This window comes from Zootoca vivipara, chromosome 2 (assembly GCF_965207765.1).
Source record: "Zootoca vivipara chromosome 2, rZooViv2.hap1.1, whole genome shotgun sequence".
In the NCBI taxonomy this organism is placed as follows: domain Eukaryota; kingdom Metazoa; phylum Chordata; class Lepidosauria; order Squamata; family Lacertidae; genus Zootoca; species Zootoca vivipara.
Window position 1 is genome coordinate 3,486,202 of NC_142584.1, and position 18,847 is coordinate 3,505,048.

The following is an 18,847-nucleotide window of genomic DNA, read 5'->3' on the forward strand; positions in this document are numbered from 1 at the left end:
ATCAGGCCAGTGGCCCATCTAGTCCAACAGATGCCTGTGTGAAACCTGCACACAGGATCCGATCTCAAGAGCTCTCCCCTCCTGTGGTTTCTGGCAGCTGACGTTCAGAAACATCTGCCTCTAACTGTAGACTCCGAGCCCAGCTGTCGTGACTATAGCTCTCTCCTCCCCCATGAATTTGTCTTGCCCTCTTAAAGCCATCACTGCCTCCTGGGGGAGCAAGTGCCATAGCTGAACTGTACTGCATGAAGAAGTGCCTTCCTTCTTTTTATCTGCCCTGAACCTTCAATGTTCAGGTGCATTAGATGTCCACGAGTTATTACCAGCTTTTTATCTTGAGCCCTTTTGCAGAAAGCCTGGTCTGGTATATGGCAGCTCTCTTGCCATCTTGTCCATTCCAAGGGTGCCTAACCTGAAGCCCTCCAGAATATGTTGGCTTCAAACCCCAGTCAGTCCCACCCTGCTAACTCTGCCGGGATGAGGAGAGTTGGGGTTCAGCAAATTCTGGAGGGTCACAGGTTCCTCATCCCTGGTTTATTCCGAGTGGCAGTGGCTTTTCAGGGTCTGGGCCTAGAGAGGTCTTCTCACATTGCCTGCTTCCCCCAGGGACCTGTGATCTTCTGAATTTTGCAAACGTGCTTTCCCACTGTGGGTGAGACTGGGTGCTCTCTGGTCATGTGTCACCCCAGCCAAGTGTGATGGAGACCAGAAGTGACATATATCTCTGTGCCTTTCCTTTATAGGGGAAGCTCTGTAGTGAGGCAAACTGACTTCAGGGGAAATGGTTTGCTGTTACAGTGGTACCTCTGGTTACGATCTTAATTCGTCCCGGAGATCCGTTCTTAACCTGAAGCACCACTTTAGCTACTGCGGCCTGCCGCTGCACAATTTCTGTTCTCATCCTGAGGTTCTTAACCCGAGGTATTACTTCCGGGTTAGCGGAGTCTGTAACCTGAAGTATTTTTAACCCGAAGTGTTTGTAACCCAAGGTACCACTGTACTTCCATCTTCTCCCTGAGGGAGAACAGGCAGGGAACTTTGGCTGCAAGACAGCCTGGCTTGTGAGCAGTATATATGGAATGAAGCCCACAGAGGAGGGAGCAGGGGGAATGCTGAGGAACCAAGAAGTATCTCACACTGGCCAGTCAACTCCTCCCAAACCTTTGTCTCTTGTCCTTTAGCTGCAGCACACAGTACAGTCATCATATTAAGTTTCAGTAACCCTCAGGGCCTTGAACTTTTGCCCTTGTGCACAAAGGCTGGGTTTCTGAGGACTACGTTGGGAAGCAATTGCATGGCATTTAGCAGTGTGATCTGAAGTCTTTCCCTAATGCCTGTCACTTGTGCAGTGAAGAGGCCTTTGCAAAACACAAGTGCGTATGTTGGCAATATATTGTGTGACTGAAGAATCTTTAAGTTAAAACGTGTGAAAATGCATACAAAGTAGGATGGTTATATATGTCACACGGGTGTTTTTCAGTCAACGGGGCATAGGCTGAAGGCATATGGTGCACGCAGCAAACCACTGAGGTTAAGTTGTTCTGAGTCTGGTCAGGCCTGGATGGCAGACTTAACTGGGAATCTTGTGTGAATGTCACCTTGCGTTCCACAGAAGGATATACTGTAGTAACTGGGACCTGGAGGAAAGTTGCAGTGTGGCATATATAACCAGCTTGCCTGCCAGCTAGTCCCACTCTTTCCCTTGATACTCCACTTGAAGAATTCACCCCAAATTATATTAGTTTATTTTTGGATTTTCAGGTTTACCAACAACAACAACAAAGAGAACAATTCAGATATAACCAATGAATCCCCTTTGACTTCCCTCCTCCCCTTTTGTGGATCCTTATGCCAACATTTTCTCCTGCTTCTCACCTGTTACTCGGGGGGGGGGGTGTTCCAGTTTGCCCAGGGGAGAGTAGGTAAGAAGCAACTTGGATGAAGAGAAAGCCATGAAGGAAGGGGGATGGTCACAACCCAGAGCCAGGTGTAAACTTTTCTGTCATGGAGAATCAAGCCTACAGTTGCACCAGCACATATGTGCGTTGTGGGGTGTAGGGAGAGTAAACACAGCCAACACGTTTGTTACAAAGAGAAGCAGGAAAAGAGTCACACTTGCTTGGCATCTAAATGGAATCCTGCTATTTAGATTGTGTGTCCCCGGCCAATGATAAAATATTTCTGTGTGTTCTGTCTCCTGCTGGGAAAGTTTAGGGATCAGCCCTGGGTGGTTTTGAAAGTCTAAGCAAATGGAGTAAGAACGTGCATCCCCCCCACCCCCGATAAGAGTACAAAGTTGGGCAGAACACCTATTTTTCATGCAGAAAACCTCAGTCCCTGGCATCTCTAGGTGGGGCTGAAACCTTAGAGAGCCTCTGATAGCCATTATGTAGGATCTGCAGTCCTTGGGGGGCCACTGAGCACATCAGGAATCTTGAGTACGCTGGGCGCCAGTCACAAAATGGCTGCCATCAGGGTGGCTGGCCGGGCATAACACAAAATGGCTGCCACACCTGAAAGAGCAGAAAAAGAGATGGGCCCACAGCATTGTGCTGGCATGCCCCGCATCAGCGACTGCCCCATCAATGGAGAAAAAGCACATGCCTCAGTCACTGCCATGCCCCCCTCACAGAGAAGCCCTTTGCTCTTCTCTGTTCAGAGGGTGGGTGTCCAGTTCTGGCCTCCAGTGTAATGGGAGCATGCTGAAGGGTCTGTAGTTGGATAGAGGAGAGGCCGAGCCAGCCAAAGAGGTACTCCTGAGCAGGAAGAACAAGTAGCCTCTTGCGTGTGGTGGATTGTTGAGGGGCTACTGTGTAGGTACTGGCAAGCACACTGGCACCTCCAGGCTCCACGCTGGCATGTTGGCATGAAGCAGCTTCGTGTAATTAGGGTTTTTGGTCCTCCACCCTTGAAGTCACCCTGCTGCCCTGCCCTGCCTCCCCCTGCATGGAGCATGGAGCATGGGCGTCCAGAGCCAGAGAATCTAGACATTCCACTGGCTGCCTGTGCCTTCAGAGCACCAGCCTCATGCATAGGCCTCCCTCCAGCTGTGAATGTCAGAGGGCAGAACCAGGAGACATGGTGGGGTGTAGTGTAGCCTCATTGCCCATTTCAGCACATCTGAAAGGAGGCTTCTCTCTCTCTCTGGTGTATCATGTGGAGTGTGAATCCTGGGAAAGCCGTGTTCTTTCTTTATGTTCCACAGTTCGCTATCTGACAGGACGTGAGCCAGATTTGTTAAGGAAACAATTTTACCTGATCTGTTGTAACTCTACTACCCAGTTTTAATCCAGTCACGAAAAGGTAATTGCTTCCATTTTTCATGTGAAAGAAAACTGCCCCCAAAAGCTGACATTTTAATCATGCTTCTCTTTTCGGGTTCTCTTACGTCATGCTCCCTGCTGGTTGCTGCTCAGTATTTTATTATAGACTAACTGCTGCAGAAGAAGAAAACAATCCAGGGTTGGAATCACTGTTAGGGCAGAGCAAAGCAACCTCAGGCAACAAGTGCTAGGCAGTAGGTAGTGGTAGTTTGGTGTGGGAGGGCAGAATGATGTGTGCCATTTGGCCGGCCTGCCCTGTGCCCCCTAACCTAGTTCTGCAGGCGCAGTGGTGGCAGCCAGTACTGAAGTGGGATTCAGCTGCCAGTCTTGCCAGCTTCTGGGCAAGCAATGACAGGGCAGGGTGTGGTGCCCTGCTTTGTCTCAGGCAGCAAAATGTATTAGACTGGCTCGGATTACTGGGCACTGGCATGAGGCCCACCCCCCCACCCCGTGGGCCTGCTGCCAACTCCTGGAACCTCCAAGCCCTTCGCCTTGCCGAACATGGGAGCCATGACAAGCGAGAAGGAGCAACAAGAACAGCAGCAGCAGCCTTCTCCATTTGCCCTGCGCTCCCCCTTTGGGTGGAGGCAAACGGATGGATGGAGGCCTCATGCATCCCTGAGGCCATCTTGCACAAGCGCCATCCAATATCTGGAGACGACATTGGTCATTCCCATTCTGTGTACAGCTCTGAACAGGCTGGTGCTATGCTGAAGTCTTGGGAGCAGGACTGAATGGTGATAATGGATGAGAGCAGAGGAGCCTGTGATGCACTTGGGGCTGCCTGTCACTGTGGCTACAGAGCTTGCCAGTCTCAGCACCCAATCCTGCTGCACCGGTGGAGAAGCCATTGCTCTTCGACATCATGGAAGAGAAGGGGAGCAAGCTGACAACATTGACGGGGAGAGACAGAGTGCCTCCCCCCCCACTTACCCCCAGCCTGAGCTGGAGCCTGCCTCTGGTTTCTCACCAGTTCTGGGCTCATCCATCTTGCATTGTCTCCGGGCAGAGGAGGGGGAAGCGCCCGTAATCCCATTAAATGCCGCCAGCCCGTCTTCGGCTCATCACAGCAACGAGGGCTGGTATGTCAATATGGAGGGGGGCAGCCAGAGCCCTGGAATGACAATGGGGGCAGCAGCACAGCAGGGGAAATAGCTGGCATGCCTATCCCATCACCGGGGGCACCCAGAGCGCTCTTAAGCACCATTCGCAGTCTGGGCCTGCTTAACTCATGACGGGTCGGCAGAGCCAAGTGGTCTACAGCGCCATCCAGATTCCGCAAAGCCGTGGTCTCTGAGGGCGGGGCAAGTTAGCTGGCAGGGGTGTGGGTCTACAGTATTTGGATGACAACTTTTTAGCTGGCCACCGAAGCTGTGCTGCTCAGAGCAGCTTGATATTCACAGATCAGTGTCTCCACATGCTCTGCATATCAAGTTGAAAGAGTCCAAGAGCAGGTTGAGCTCTTCTCTCTTTTCCCTCCCTCCCTCCCTCCCCAGGCATGACTGGAAGAGCAGTAGGTTTTAAGTAAGGATCCTGGGGTCCCTGGTGGGGGAGGAGTGGATTTGTGGGCATGCCTGGATGACAGTTATCCTCACCCACCTGTGTATCTCTAGACTGGAGTGGGGAGTATGGCTTTGACAATGCCTGGAAGCCAACAGGCTTGGGTGTTTTGTAAAAGGATGGGTTACAACACAGGTAAGTTGACCTGACAAAACTACTTGAATTTGGGTGTATGTGCATTGCACACCTTTGATAGTTCATAAGGAGTTTTTCCCAAGGGGGCAAAAATGCTCTAGGGCTGCTGAGTGCCCTTCAAATGCAGCCAGATGAAATCAATAAAGCACAGTGAGCTAGTTCCTTGTGATTGATCCTGGATGCATTCCAGTGGGAAGACCGACCTGTCTTGTCAGAGACTGAGATGGCTAGAGGGAAGGGACACCACATAGGCCTTTAGATTGAATAACCTGGGGGTGTTTATTTTCGGTGGGGGGGGGTGGAAAGAGGGTTTGTGGTGTTTTGCCGCCACACAGTGGTGACAGCATGTACTGCACCTTTGCAAAATCTGCATTCTGTAATTACAGTATAAAAATTGGCTAGGATGCCTCTGAACTGCCACTATTTTGCTAGAGGGATTCATCTGTGTACTGAAATTTTAAAGGCACATCCAAACTGGTGTGGGTTATGTGTATGTGTGTCTGTGTTTTCCTGCAACATGTCATTGACACAATAATAATGTATTAATGGTGGATATATACTAGAATGATTTGTGCTATTAAAAAGGTTACAGGATTTTAGCAGGAAGCTACAGGATGTGCACCAATGAGAGGCAAAGAAGTATGTCTGCCCCAAAACTTCCACAGGCACATACTGTATTGAAAGTGGGATCATGTATAACCATATTATTATTATCATGAATGCACAGATTGTTATTTCATCTAACTCCATACTGCCAACACTGAGTGACAGCAGCAGTCCAGGATTTCGGACAGGATCTCTTCCATTCCTCAGAATCTTCTGGATGCAAAATGTACTCTACCACTGAGGTATGTGCCTAGGTCACATGTGTTTGCAAACACAGATTTATTGTCCTCCTCCCATTGTGCAAACAAGAGTCACTAGGATCAGTTTTGCACAAGTTAATACAATACATAAGCTGATAGTAATTTGTAGCTAGCAAGTTAGTTGCAAATGTGCTCACTCTTTAGCTACATGCCAATGGCTTATAAGAGTGCCTTGTGCTGTTTAGCTTTCTCTTCCACAAAATTGTACAGTGGTACCTCGGGTTAAGAACTTTAGCTCAGGATGAGAACAGAAATTGTGTGCAATCGGTGCAGCGGCAGCAGGAGGCCCCATTAGCTAAAGTGGGTGCCTCAGGTTAAGAACGGACCTCCGGAACAAAATAGGTTTGTAACCAGAGGTACCCCTGTACTTTGCTCTGTGATTGGGGGCAGTGACTCTGTTCATGTTCAGAGCTAGATAAGTCTTGGGATGCTGGCGACTGAAAGAGTTTTCAGACTTTGGTGCTGGCACCTAGAAATTAGGAAAACATACAGGGCTGCTGCTGCTGAAGAATGCAACATATTTCCCAGTTTGTTACAAGAGCTGTTCCTCTACTGTCTGGGTTCACTTTGAAATCCAGACTTGTCTTTGCTTTCTTCTAGAAATGTGAAATTACACACATTGCTGTATTACATCTGTTTTGTTTGACCCTCCAAACATCACCAAGACTACGGTAGATCTTTCCTCACCTTTGAGAAGTCCCCTTATCTTTTTTTGGCAAACCTGCTCTTGCAGCACGCTCAAGGTGACAGGCGCTGCTGATAGGAAATGGCAGGCATGTTTGCTTTCCACGTCAGCTTTAGTAATAGGCAAAGCTACCTGTGAAAGCAAATGCCTGAGAACTGTCCAGTCCTTTCCATTCCATATGGTCAAAGAACCCTGTAGCTGAGTGTGTGTAATGGTCTAAAGATTTTCTGTAGTCAGACACATCTTAGCTGCAAGTTGAGGTGTCTCTGTGCATTCAAAGTTGTATGCTAGTACCAACATCAGTTTGTGTACGCATCTGCACATGCATTTGCAAGTGTGCAAATAAGCATTATACAGTGGTACCTCGGTTTGCAACTGCAATCCATTCTGCGGAGGCGGTCGCTCGCTGAAGCGGTCACTTGCCGAAGGCATGCTTCTGCGCGTGCGCGAAGCGCCGATAGAGCACTTCTGCGCACGCACGCACTGCGCAGATCGCATCTGCACATCCGACGCCACGGGACCCAGATGTAAACACTTCCGGGTCCGTGGTGGTCGCTCGCCAAAGCGGTCACTCGCTGAGGTGGGTGTAAATCGAGGTTTGATTGTATCCATTTTGGTAGGCTTCTCCATATCTGGGCTAGAGGTTGAATCATTAGGTGCAACGGACAGGCTTGTTCTGCAGGATATGCAAAGCTGCAGGTATACACATTCCCTTTTGGAAACAATTAGTAAAAGTTCAGAAGTCCCATGTCCTCCTTTCCACCTGGCTGCTCCAAACCAGTGCACACCTGTGCATATTCACAACCCTTATAATTACAGTCATACCTCGGGTTGCGAACACTGCAGGTTGCACATTTCTGGGTTGCGTCTTTTCATATATAGCACACTGCCAGAGTGTAAAGCACCATACAGCTAAACAAGCAACATAGACGGGTCCCTGCACCCACAGAGCTTACAGTTTAAAACAGTGAAGAAACAATAGGGCAAATGGAGGAAAGGCAGAGGAAATGTAGCCAGATGCTGTCACCTTCTTTAAAGCATGCTGGTAATTAGGAATGAGTGGGGATTAAGAGGAAAAGCCAGGCCCAATGTGGGAAAGGTGGGTTTTGAAGAAAGGGAGAGAGTGGGCATCATGTTCACATATCGTGAATGCAACAGTACATGCAAGGGTCAGCAGCCCTGGAAGAACAGGGAGAGATAATTTAAGAGAGTAGGAGCCCTTCAGTGGGCTATAGTTCATGGGTAGGCAAACTAAGGCCCGGGGGCCGGATCCGGCCTGCAGAAGGTCCGGGAATCAGCATGTTTTTACATGAGTAACATTTGTCCTTTTATTTAAAATGCATCTCTGGGTTATTTGTGGGGCCTGCCTGGTGTTTTTACATGAGTAGAATGTGTGTTTTATTTAAAATGCTTCCCTGAGTTATTTGTGGGGCATAGGAATTCATTCATTATTATTATTTTTTCAAAATATAGTCCGCCCCGCCCCCCCAAAGGTCTGAGGGACAGTGGACCGGCCCCCTGCTGAAAAAGTTTGCTGACCTCTGCTATAGGTGGTAGAACTGGAGGAGAGCAAACGGGGAGGATATAAAAGGAAGAGAAAAGAGACCTGGAAGAGAGGGTGGGCCAAGCACAAGGATAGGACAAGGCAGGAAATGAAGGGTGCCTTAGCATGAGAATATTGCCAAGAGCAGGAGTCACTGTCTGCATGTACAGGTTGGGGCATTTGCAAAGTACTGCACATCAATGCAACACCCTCAGTTTCTTCACTTTAAAAAAAATGTGCATTTTTCAATACACACCCAGTCTAGTAGGAGACGGGGAGTGAGACTGCGTTGCAGCATCACCCGTCTGTCTGCCCCAGCCGACTGGTGTACATATGACAGCAGCAAGAGCTTGAGAAGGGCATCCTCGGCACAGCATGTTATTAAGAATGCGCTTTAGGTCCACCAATAGTGTGAGGCAGGGATGGCAGAACCTCCACATGGTCATGCAGTCTGTGTGACCAGGCCCTCTCTCTCATTCTGAAATGTGGGGTGGGTTTTTACAGGTTAGAGAGGATATATATTAATTGCAATTTATTCTTCCAGATGCCCAAGTGTTGGTTTGAACAGTGCTTTAAAATTCCAGCCTTGGCAGCAAAATTAAAAAGCATAGGGACTAGGCCAGGGGTCAGGAAACGTTTTCAGCAGGGGACTGGTCCACTGTCCCTCAGACCATGTGGTAAGCCAGACTATTTTTTGGGGGGCGGGGAGGATGAACGAATTCCTATGCCCCACAAATAACCCATAGAAGCATTTTAAATAAAAGCACTTTTTATTTATATCCTGCCCTCCCCAGCTAAAGCCTGGCTCATGGTGGCTAACACCAAATATAAAACAACTGGTTAAAATATAACTCAACAATAAAACTAAATACATCAAAATTAAATTAAAAATTAAAAATGCAGCCTCATGCAAAAGGGGAAAGTGGGAGGGAATCAGGTTGGCTCCAGGCCAAATGCTTACTTTATGATATTGCACTGGTTTACAGCAATGGCAGCAGTTAAAGCCATGCAAGCAAAAGACTTACAGTACATTTACAGTGTAACCTGCTTGAGGCATTTGCCTGAACTGGAGCAAGCGCAGCATAGGTCTGCCCTCATGGTTGGTTGAAGAGAGCGGGGAACAGGGAGCAGTATAAGCTCCTTCCTCTCCAGGAGAGGAGGGGAAGTGACATCACACAGGGTTCTCTCTACCATTTGTGTTTCTATGGTCTGAGCATCTGCCTATCAGTAATACAGCTCTGTGGTGTTAGCACTTTCTCATGCTGACAAGAATATACCTTTATTAGCTTTTGACTGCTAATCTCCCACACCAAAGCTGAGTCTTCCAATTTGTGAAGAAGTGCCCTGCGAGCATATGCAGAGTGTGCTCCTCCTCCCAGGGCTATCCAGAGCCAGGTGGGCGGGGTATAAATAAAATTATCATCATCATCATATTTTCAGAGAGGGTGGGCACCTTCCTGGGCGCCATTGTGTGGGTGCTGTGGGGAACAGTGAGCTGACCTGCAGAACTCCCTGTTGCAGGATTTCCCCAGAGCCCTGGATGGGGGTGGGGAAAAGAGGCCTGCTTAGCTCACCTTCCCACAACAGCCAGATGCCAGTGCTGGGAATCCTAAAAACAGAAGGGCACAAACAAGGAAGGAGACACCTGTTCTGCAGCAATAAAACTGCTAGCACATTTGCAAAGTTAAGCAGGGTCATGTATGGTTTCAAATTGGATGGGGAGACCTGCATGGCAAAGGGGTGGACTAGATGACCCTCAGGATCCCTTGCAACTCCACGATTCCTCTCCAGAAACATTCCTGCATTACTGTACTTGCACGCGTTGCTGAGCACGTGTCTCTCGCTCGAAGGCCTTGGAGATGCACCTCAGCTGCGCTCCCGGTGCCAGGAGAGCCCCTTGCTCGCTCCGTCCCTCCTTCCTTCCTTCCTTCGGGGCGGGGAAGCGGGCAGCAGGGGGCGGCGCCAGGAGGAGGCACCCTGCCCTGCGGTGCAAGCTCGGCCGCAGCTGCTCAGACTTTGTGGGCCACCTCTCTCTCTCTCTCTCTCTCTCTCCCTCCCTCTCCCTCTCGCCATGCTACCTCTCCGCTTTGGCCTCGTCCTCGTCCTCCTGTGCGGAGCCGGCAGCCGCGCGCAGCGGGCGGAGGACGAGCCCGAGAGCCCGAGCGAAAGTGCGCTCCGGGCGCTGCAGCTGGAAACCCTGGTGAGGAGGGCGCGGGCGCAGCTGTGTCTCCTGCCCGGCCGGCAGCGAGAAGTGCCCGGCACACCTCCGACTCGGGGCGCTGCCGCCCGAGATGCCGCCGGCGAAGCTAGGAGGGAGAGGGAGACGCAGGCCCACGGCAGCCCGGGGACGCGCGTGGTCCTCGGCCGGGCCTCTTGCGCGGCCGGTCGGCGGCGGGTGGGATGGGTGGAGTGAAGCAGCAGGGCCGGCCGGGACCAGGGACTCTCGGGGCGCAGCGGAGTCTTTCTTTGGAGAGGCCCCTCCGCCGCCTCCCGTTTGCGCGCTGCTGGACGGATGGAGAGCCACGTGCGGCTCGGATCCGGGGCCCCCGCTCACGGCCTCTCTCCCCTCTCTCTCTCTCTCCGCTCTCCGCAGGTGGAGCCCCCCGATGACTGCGCGGAGCGCTCGGCGGTGGGAGACACGCTCCACATTCACTACACGGTAAGCGGAGGGCGCGCGCAGGGGAAGCCGCGCACGAACACGTCAGCACCGGCGTTTCCCTGCCGCGTGGGGAGGGGCTTCCCGCGGCTCCGCCCTCCGGGTGCTCGGCTGGAAAGATGGGCCGCGGGGGGCGAGTGGGTGCGTTTTGTGTTGGAGAGCCGAGCTGTGCGCCCCGCTGCTGCCAGTCTTCCCTTTGCCGGGCGCGTGTTTTCGGAACAGCCTTCCGCGTCACGAGGCCCAATAGGCTTCTGCTCGGCTGCCACATGGACAGCGGGACATGCCCTGGAGTCCGGGCGGAGGCTCCCAGCAAAAAGGCAGAGGAAGAACTTGGTTTCAGTTGCGGGCACTGGGCAGCCTGATGCAAACTCGGCGTGGGGCAGCCGGGTGCCCTCCAGATGTTGGATTCTGGACCGCTGGTCCTGCAAGCAAGCTGGGCTGGCGGAGCTGAGAGTCCCAACATATGGAGGGGATTTAGGGCAGTGCAGGCAGTTACCCCGCACAGGTCACCCAGTCTAGGGGACACAAAACAACAACAACAACAACAACACCCAGATTTATATGGGTACTTACTGAGAAGGAGCAGATGGGGCTTATTCGCCTGGGAAGGTCGCCCATCTCAGAGAAGGAAACTGATCCTCAATCTTGGCTGCCATGCAGGACATCTTCTGGAGAAGAAAAGCCTAAGGAGGCAACCCTACACAAATCTGGAGTGGAGTCCCTAGGATGGTTGCCTCCTTTAGGCAACTCCTGCAGCCAAGCTGGTTCCAAATGCTCTGCTTTCCTTTGGACCACATCAGCAAGGCTTGGGTGAGGACCTCCATACACGCCACCACCGTTTGACTTCACCCCCGGAGGTGCACTCCATTGCCTCTCAAGACAGACAGATGCCAACAACAGCCTACTGAGAAAATCCATAAAAAAGCAACTGCACCAAAAAGGAATTATTGTGAAAATAAGAATATGTGGTGAGGTGCCAAATTTTGTCCTCGTTCATGGTGCTGTATTACCAAAGTCTGTCCCTGACCCCATTGGCTACCCCTGGTGTAGAAAGTGTCCCTTGAAAGTCGAACAAGTATTCTGAAGGGAGGGAAGCATATTTTCTTAGTTGCTGGGATAGATGATGCACACACCACAACACCAAGATTTCTGTCAGTGTGAGAAAAGCAAATGCCTCTCCTTTGTAAAAATCTGGATTTTAAAAAATAATAATGGAAAATGACATTGTCGTGGTGGGAATCACTAGCAGCCTTTTTCCTGACACCGTGTTGCTCCATTTGTCTCAAACCACAAGTTTCCACACTTCTGCAAGTTTTGTTTTTCCGTGCAGTTTAGCAACTGCTTGTGGGATTCCCTTAGGAAATTGCTTTGCTGCCATGAGACTAGACTAGCTGCTGGACTGGCTGGGGCTTTGGTGGGATCTAGCCGCTGAATTGCTGGATCATTGCATTCTTTCTTTGCAGGGTACCCTTGAAGATGGCCGCGTCATTGACAGCTCTCTGTCCCGTGACCCACTGCAAGTGGAGCTGGGCAAAAGACAAGTCATCCCAGGTACATCTCTGGAACTCGCGCTCTGAGGCCAATTTGGCTAATGAACTTCCCATGCAATTTGGACAGGAACTGGAGCAGGAACTTTATACATTATTGCAGTGTTTCCCAACCAGTGTGCCTCCAGATGTTTTGGGACTACAACTCCCATCATCCCTAGCTAGCAAGACCAGTGGTCAGGAATGATGGGAGTTGTAGTCCCAAAACATCTGGAGGCACACTGGTTGGGAAACACTGCATTATTGGACCTTTTCAATTACACTGATACCTTGGATTACAATCATAATCCGTTCTGGAGGTGCAGTTGTAAACCAAAACAGGTTGTAGCCCAAGGCATGCTTTCGCCAATGGGGCCTCAAAAGAAATTGGGTTGTAATCCAAAAAAAGGGACATACATTTCAGGGTTTGACGTGGTTGTAATCCAAAACGGTTGCAGACCAAGTTACCACTGTAGTAACCATTATTACCTGACCTCTTGTTTATCTAAAAATTAAACCCCACATTTCAACTCCACAAATGAGTTTCTTGAAGTGGCTTAGCAAATATTATAGCAAACATTGCCGTAGCAATGATCCAAATGTAAAAACACAAAATGATCAGCAGTTTTGGTTCCAGATTGGAACAGGTTCAGGGGCATTGGAGGTCAACAGATATGTGGAAAACCAGTCCTGCGAGGAAACATTGAAGGAATGGATTATGTTGAGTTTGTAGACAGCAAGGTTGGGGTAGGAGACAGAGAACTTCAAATACCTGTCACATAGAAGAGGGCAAAGGTTTGCTCTCTGCTGCCCCGAAGGGCAGGACTCGATCTAATGGGTTTGAATTATAGGGGGGCAGATTTTGGTTGAATGTTGGGAGAAGCTTCTTAATAGTGAGAATGGTTTCACAAGTGGGATCTCTTGCACGAGGCTTTCCAGCAGAGGCTGGGCAGCCATCCACTGTGGAGTGCTGCAGTCCTGCATTTCCTGAACTGAGCAGAGGACTGGACAAGATAGGCACCGAGGCCTCCCTCCAGCTCTATGATTCTGTGTTTTATCCTGGCAACTGAGCAGGCTTGATAACTATTTAGCACAATGGTTTTCAACCAATGTGCCGTGGCACCCTGGGGTGCCTTGAATGATGGTCAGGAGTGCTGTGAGCAGCCCTGGCCTCTGTCCCTCTTTCCTTCCTTCCCTCCCTCCCTCCCTCCCTCCTCTGATGCCCTCTCGTCTCTCTGCCTCTCAAAGGCTTGCACAGCTGTATAGCAACAGCCCTGGCTACAAGCTTCACAGGCAAATGATGCCTCTGAGAGGCACCTCTCTTTGGGCTGCCCAGAGGATTCCCAAGGAGAGGGGAGGAGGCTGAGGGAACATTCTACAAAGGAGGGTGTTCAAAAAAAGGAGTAGAGGCTGCAGGCATGTCCTGTTCAGGAAAACACTTCTCTCAAGCTCTCCACATAGTAAATGTAGGGAATGGACCTGGAGACTATAATCACAGTACATATGTAAGGGATATATTAAGGTTACCAGATTTTTTTTCAATGAATCCAGGGACACTTTTAAACTTCAATGGATTTTGTCCATTGTAAATCCGGGGACTGTCCCCGGGAAACGGGGACATCTGGTAACCTTAAGACAGGGATAGGCTGCTGTTGATCGCGGGCTCCTTTTCCTTTGCTTTTGTCTAAGTCTCCCCTCCCCTCCCTGCATTTTATCAAGTTTTTGCATTTCCTCTCTCTAAAAACAACAACTTTGACCTGAACTCCAATCCCAATAACATGGGGGTAGATCACCTCCAGTTTGTAACTCTGCAAGTGGATCGCAGTCTCCTGGAAGTTGGCCACCCCTATATGCATGTATGTTGTTTAGGTACAGGCATATATTGCACAAGTCAGGTATATACTGTATGCCTCTTGCGCGTATTTGTTAACGAAGTTCAGAATGCTGGTTTTCACCTCTTAAATGGCTCAGAACTACAGTACCTCAAGGACTGCCTCTCCCCATATGAACTGACCTTGCAATCATAATCTGAGGCCCTTCTTTATTTTCCTCTTCCAAGTGAGGTCTGGAGGGTGGTCGCATGAGAATGGGCCTTTTTAGCAGTGGTTCCCTGTTTATGAAATGCTTTTCCCAGGGAGGCTCGCCTGGCACCTTCATATCTTTAGGTGCCAGGTAAAAACTTTAAAAGTTAAACTGGAAGCCTGTATTTCCTGTTGCTCCTTTACAAATGTTGCTTGCATGTGGCATCATTTAAATTCTGCACATGCTACTCTACTGATGCACTCAGCAGCTCACAAGTGAATCTGACCCTGGCTGAAAGCAGTGTGCCTTGCATTCTCTGTCAAATATAAGCAGTGCTGAATGTATGCCATACTTAACTCTTATCTGTGTTTCTTCTTTTGCTCAGGTTTAGAACAGGGTCTGCTGGATATGTGTGTTGGGTAAGTAACTTTCCGTATACTTGCCTTGTAGTCTGTGTTAACATCTCTGAACCCCTTCCCTAAAATGCACCTTTCACAAGCTTAATGCAAGCCACAATTTATCACCTTCTTCTGATGTGTCCTTGCCCAACCTTTCTTAACTTGGGAAGGTTCCCTGTGAAGCAGTGTAAGAACTCTTGGTCTCATCCCATAAATGTTCCTGCTGAAAACCTTTCTATCCTGCCAGGCATATGCAGGTGATTAAGAGTACATATCTTTGGCTAGGGTATTGTTTAGAGCAGGCTTCCTCAGCCTCGGCCCTCCAGATGTTTTGAGACTACAATTCCCATCATACCTGACCACTGGCCCTACTAGATAGGGATCATGGGAGTTGTAGGCCTAAAACATCTGGAGGGCTGAGGTTGAAGAAGCCTGGTTTAGAGGGTTGTTGCGGCTGCTGTTACTGTTACCTTTTTGGATCTTTATTTTGGATCTTTGGGTTTATGTAGAAGTTGTTCAATTTGGTTGTGCACTTCCTGTTCATTTGTTTATTGTTTATGACTACTTTTGTTATTTTTGTAGTTGTGTAAATTTTTTTGTATGTTGAGCTTTAACTTTGGAAAGGCAGCATGCAAATAAAATGATTGATATCCCACAATGCTCTAAAGATGTTTGTTTTAAATTGTTTTGACTTTAGGATGTTTTTGGTTTTTTATTATTTTACTGTATGGTTTTATGATTTTATAGAGTTGTAAACCACTATGATTTATTTCTATATATCAATAAGCAGCATACAAATATTTTTATGTATAAGTAAATGTGAAAAGGAAATCAAACTTTTTAAAAAGTGGTGTGAAGCATCTGTAGAGCATTTATTTGAACCCTGCTCCCTCCAGACAAGGGATTTCTAGATTGTTTCACTGATGACTGCAATTTTCTGCCCGGGTTTTTTTTTTAAAAAAATGCCCAATGAATCCCCACTGAAGTCAACAGCTTTGTACACCCGTGTCCTGTCCTGTCCTCAAATGCTGACATGGCATTCCTTCTTCCTGGCAGGGAAAAACGCAGAGTCCTCATCCCCCCTCACCTGGCATACGGCAAACGAGGTTCCCCGCCAGCTGTCCCAGGTACGATCCAGCAACTAGCACCTACTTGATGGCCATTCGGCAGGACATCTTGGCAGGCTGTGTTTTTCTAGGCTGGTCCATCCGCTTCCATTGCCTTTGGATGTACAGATGGCACATGGGCTCTGATTTGGGGTTGAGAAACTGAAAAGGGGAGCCTGGATAGCAACTGACTGTAGGGGGGGGTGGTCAGTTATAGCATTTTGATGCTGTGGGATAGCTAGATGTGAAGTACCACTGGGTGGCTGTATGAGAAAGAGGTGATGTGGGGTGCTTGGTACAGTATTTCTCCATCAGTCTTCTTTTTAAATGCAAGATATTTAGTTCCTTCCATTCCCTTCTCCCATCTCCTGCTTATCACGAAGCAGCAGTAGCAAGCAGTAGGTTCAACTTCTAAAAAGGGCTGAGCTAAGCCTGAATCCTGCACAGAAGCAGTGTTGGCTCAAGATTTTCCTGCCTGAAGCAGAGCCCAATGCTTTTATAGTTTTGCTGCAGCATGCAGCAAAGAACTGCTGTAGTTAAGCAATGGTGAAAGGTACTCTGCACACACTCAGAAGCACTCTTTCCTTTATTATTACTTCATAATTTCCTGGGCCAAAACAAGGCATTTAAAAGGGTTTGCTGGGCTGAGCCGTGGTTTCACATTTCTAGTGAAGATGCGCCCTAACACGAGATGAATTCAGGCATGTGGACTGAATGGGACAAAAGTCACACAAACGTGTGGAAAGCCCAGAGTGGCAACTGAACGTGTGAGATAAGAGGAGCATGCACACAACATGGCTGCCAACCTGTATAGCTCACAATGGAGTATCTGGCCAGTTCAGTAAGTAATTAGGATGTTTGACTTACTAGCTGCTGGCATTGGGGCTGAATGGCATGGCATCCACAGCTGAAGCTGCCCTGTGCTCATCACCCCACATTAACCCCATTGCTTTAAGGATCTGTGGCTGCCCCCTAAGTGTGACTGGCATATGTGGTTGCAATCCAGGTATCAGCTTGGGCGAAGTATATACTCCCCTAGGAATTAGTTTGCGTATAGTCTGAATCAGTTTGAATATAATTTGCAGTTAGACAAGCAGCTATGGTTCTGTTTACGTTCTGCCCTTGGCCTGGCAGTTCATGCAGTCTGTAGAGCCATGCATTTTGAGCCTCCATGCAAATGCAGGTTGATGGCCGTGCTCTCTGCTGGCTTTTGTGCCCTGACACAATGCAGGGATGCACCAATGCAGAGATGACGGCATAAAGAGGGTGAAGGCAACCCTTTGGGTCTCTCGCGTGGAGCATCCTGTGGACAATACAGACCCTCAGAGAAACACAGGAAGCGCAGTGTGGTCTACATTGGCCGGCTGTGACTCTCCAAGATTTCAGGCAGGATTCTCTTTCAGCCTTACCTGTGTAGGCCAGGGACTGGGCGTGCATCTTTCTGCATGCAAAAGAGGTGCTCTACCACTGAGCCACAGTCCTTCTGCAAAAGTTACCTTTTGCCAATACAGGATAAGGGGCTGGAGGGACTGATTGCCTAGCACAGAGAAGCAGAACAAAGTTTCTCTTTTCTCCTATGCTAGAAATGACATTCAGTTGCAGCAGCACCAGTGGGGCAGTTTGGACTACGATATTGAGGAGGGCCTTTTGAGTGAGACCCCAAAGTCCTGATGGCACCACTGAGCAGCGCAAAGCCTTGTTTGTGCTTCTCTAGCTGCCATAGATGCATAACACGGACAGGACAGATTTCCTAGGGACCTGCCTTGCCTGAATTGTCTCCCAGTGCTGCCTCACCCAACTCCCTCCTCTCTCTCCAGCTGATGCAGCCCTGCAGTTTGAGGTGGAGCTGGTGGGGCTGTCCAGAGCCACCTACTGGCAGAAGATGTTGAATGTCGTGCTGCCCCTGCTATGCATCGGGCTCGTCCCTGCGCTCTTGGGGCTCATTGGCTACCACCTGTACCAGAAAGCCCGGGCCCCCCGTGTCTCCAAGAAGAAACTCAAGGAGGAGAAGAGAAACAAGGCGAAGAAGAAATAAAGTGCCCCCTCACCTTTTTGGACATGGCTTTGCAGTTGCTTCTGTTGAGGGGTTCTGCTCTGTTGTGCTCACACTTTCACAAAAAAGCAGAGGGTAGGGGTAGGTTGGGTGAATAGTTGGTCTCACCTACTAGGATGTAGTGGTTTGAACTGTCTTTAACCAGGGAAGGGTATCTAGGGGGTATTGTTGCAATATATAAGCAGCTCAGTCTCGCTTGTCAATTGAAGGTTGCCTATTTCTGAGAGTCACATAGAATCATAGTCGGAAGAGACCACAAGGGCCATCCAGTCCAACCCCCTACCAAGCAGGAAACACCATCAAAGCATTCCTGACAGATGGCTGTCACGTCTAGCAAAGCACTGGCAAGCCATTCAGAATATACACTGAGCAGTACTCATGTTTAAAATTCCCATTGCCTAGATCAGGCATCCCCAAACTTCGGCCCTCCAGGTGTTTTGGACTACAATTCCCATCTTCCCCGACCACTGGTCCTGTTAGCTAGGGATCATGGGAGTTGTAGGCCAAAACATCTGGAGGGCCGCAGTTTGGGGATGCCTGGCCTAGATTGTGCTGCAACAGGGGGCAGAGTGATGCATTTGCAATCCTTCAGGCACATTTGCAATATGTTCTCTAGACGTCGGTGGCCTCCAGCTCTCACCAGTCCCAGCCAGCATGGACAGAAGCCAGGTACTTCAGGAGCAGAAGCCCAGCAGCATCTGAAGGGCATCCCTGATTTGCACAATGAGCTTTAACTAATGACATCTTCCTTGGAGGCCCTGGGAATTGTAGTCCTGCAAAGTGAAGGACTTTTTGCAGCACACGATAGATCTGATCTCCCAGCATTTGGCAGGGCTGTGGGTAACTAAGTCAGCTAAACCCTACCTCTACTCTGAATTAAATAAAAAAGCTAGCACGCCGAAAAGGAATTGCACACAAAAGTTGGCACCTGCACAAGTGCTTAGCTGCTGCCTTTGCACAACAGCTCTTAGGCC

The 18,847-nt window shown here is 49.4% G+C and overlaps 1 protein-coding gene across 2 annotated transcripts; it reads left to right on the forward strand.

Annotated features, from left to right (window-relative positions):
* Positions 1-10,162: 10,162 nt before the first annotated feature.
* Positions 10,163-17,877, forward strand: FKBP11 (FKBP prolyl isomerase 11). Of its 2 annotated transcripts, XM_035102905.3 has the most exons (6): positions 10,163-10,312; positions 10,706-10,771; positions 12,232-12,319; positions 14,702-14,735; positions 15,771-15,841; positions 17,638-17,877. In XM_035102905.3, exons 1-6 carry the CDS (start codon positions 10,184-10,186, stop codon positions 17,853-17,855), a joined length of 606 nt encoding a protein of 201 aa, XP_034958796.3. In that variant the 5' UTR covers positions 10,163-10,183; the 3' UTR covers positions 17,856-17,877. The 2 variants fall into 2 exon arrangements, with proteins under 2 accessions (XP_034958796.3, XP_088518998.1); XM_088662872.1 differs by lacking the exons at positions 10,163-10,312; positions 10,706-10,771 and adding an exon at positions 10,881-11,578.
* Positions 17,878-18,847: the final 970 nt, after the last annotated feature.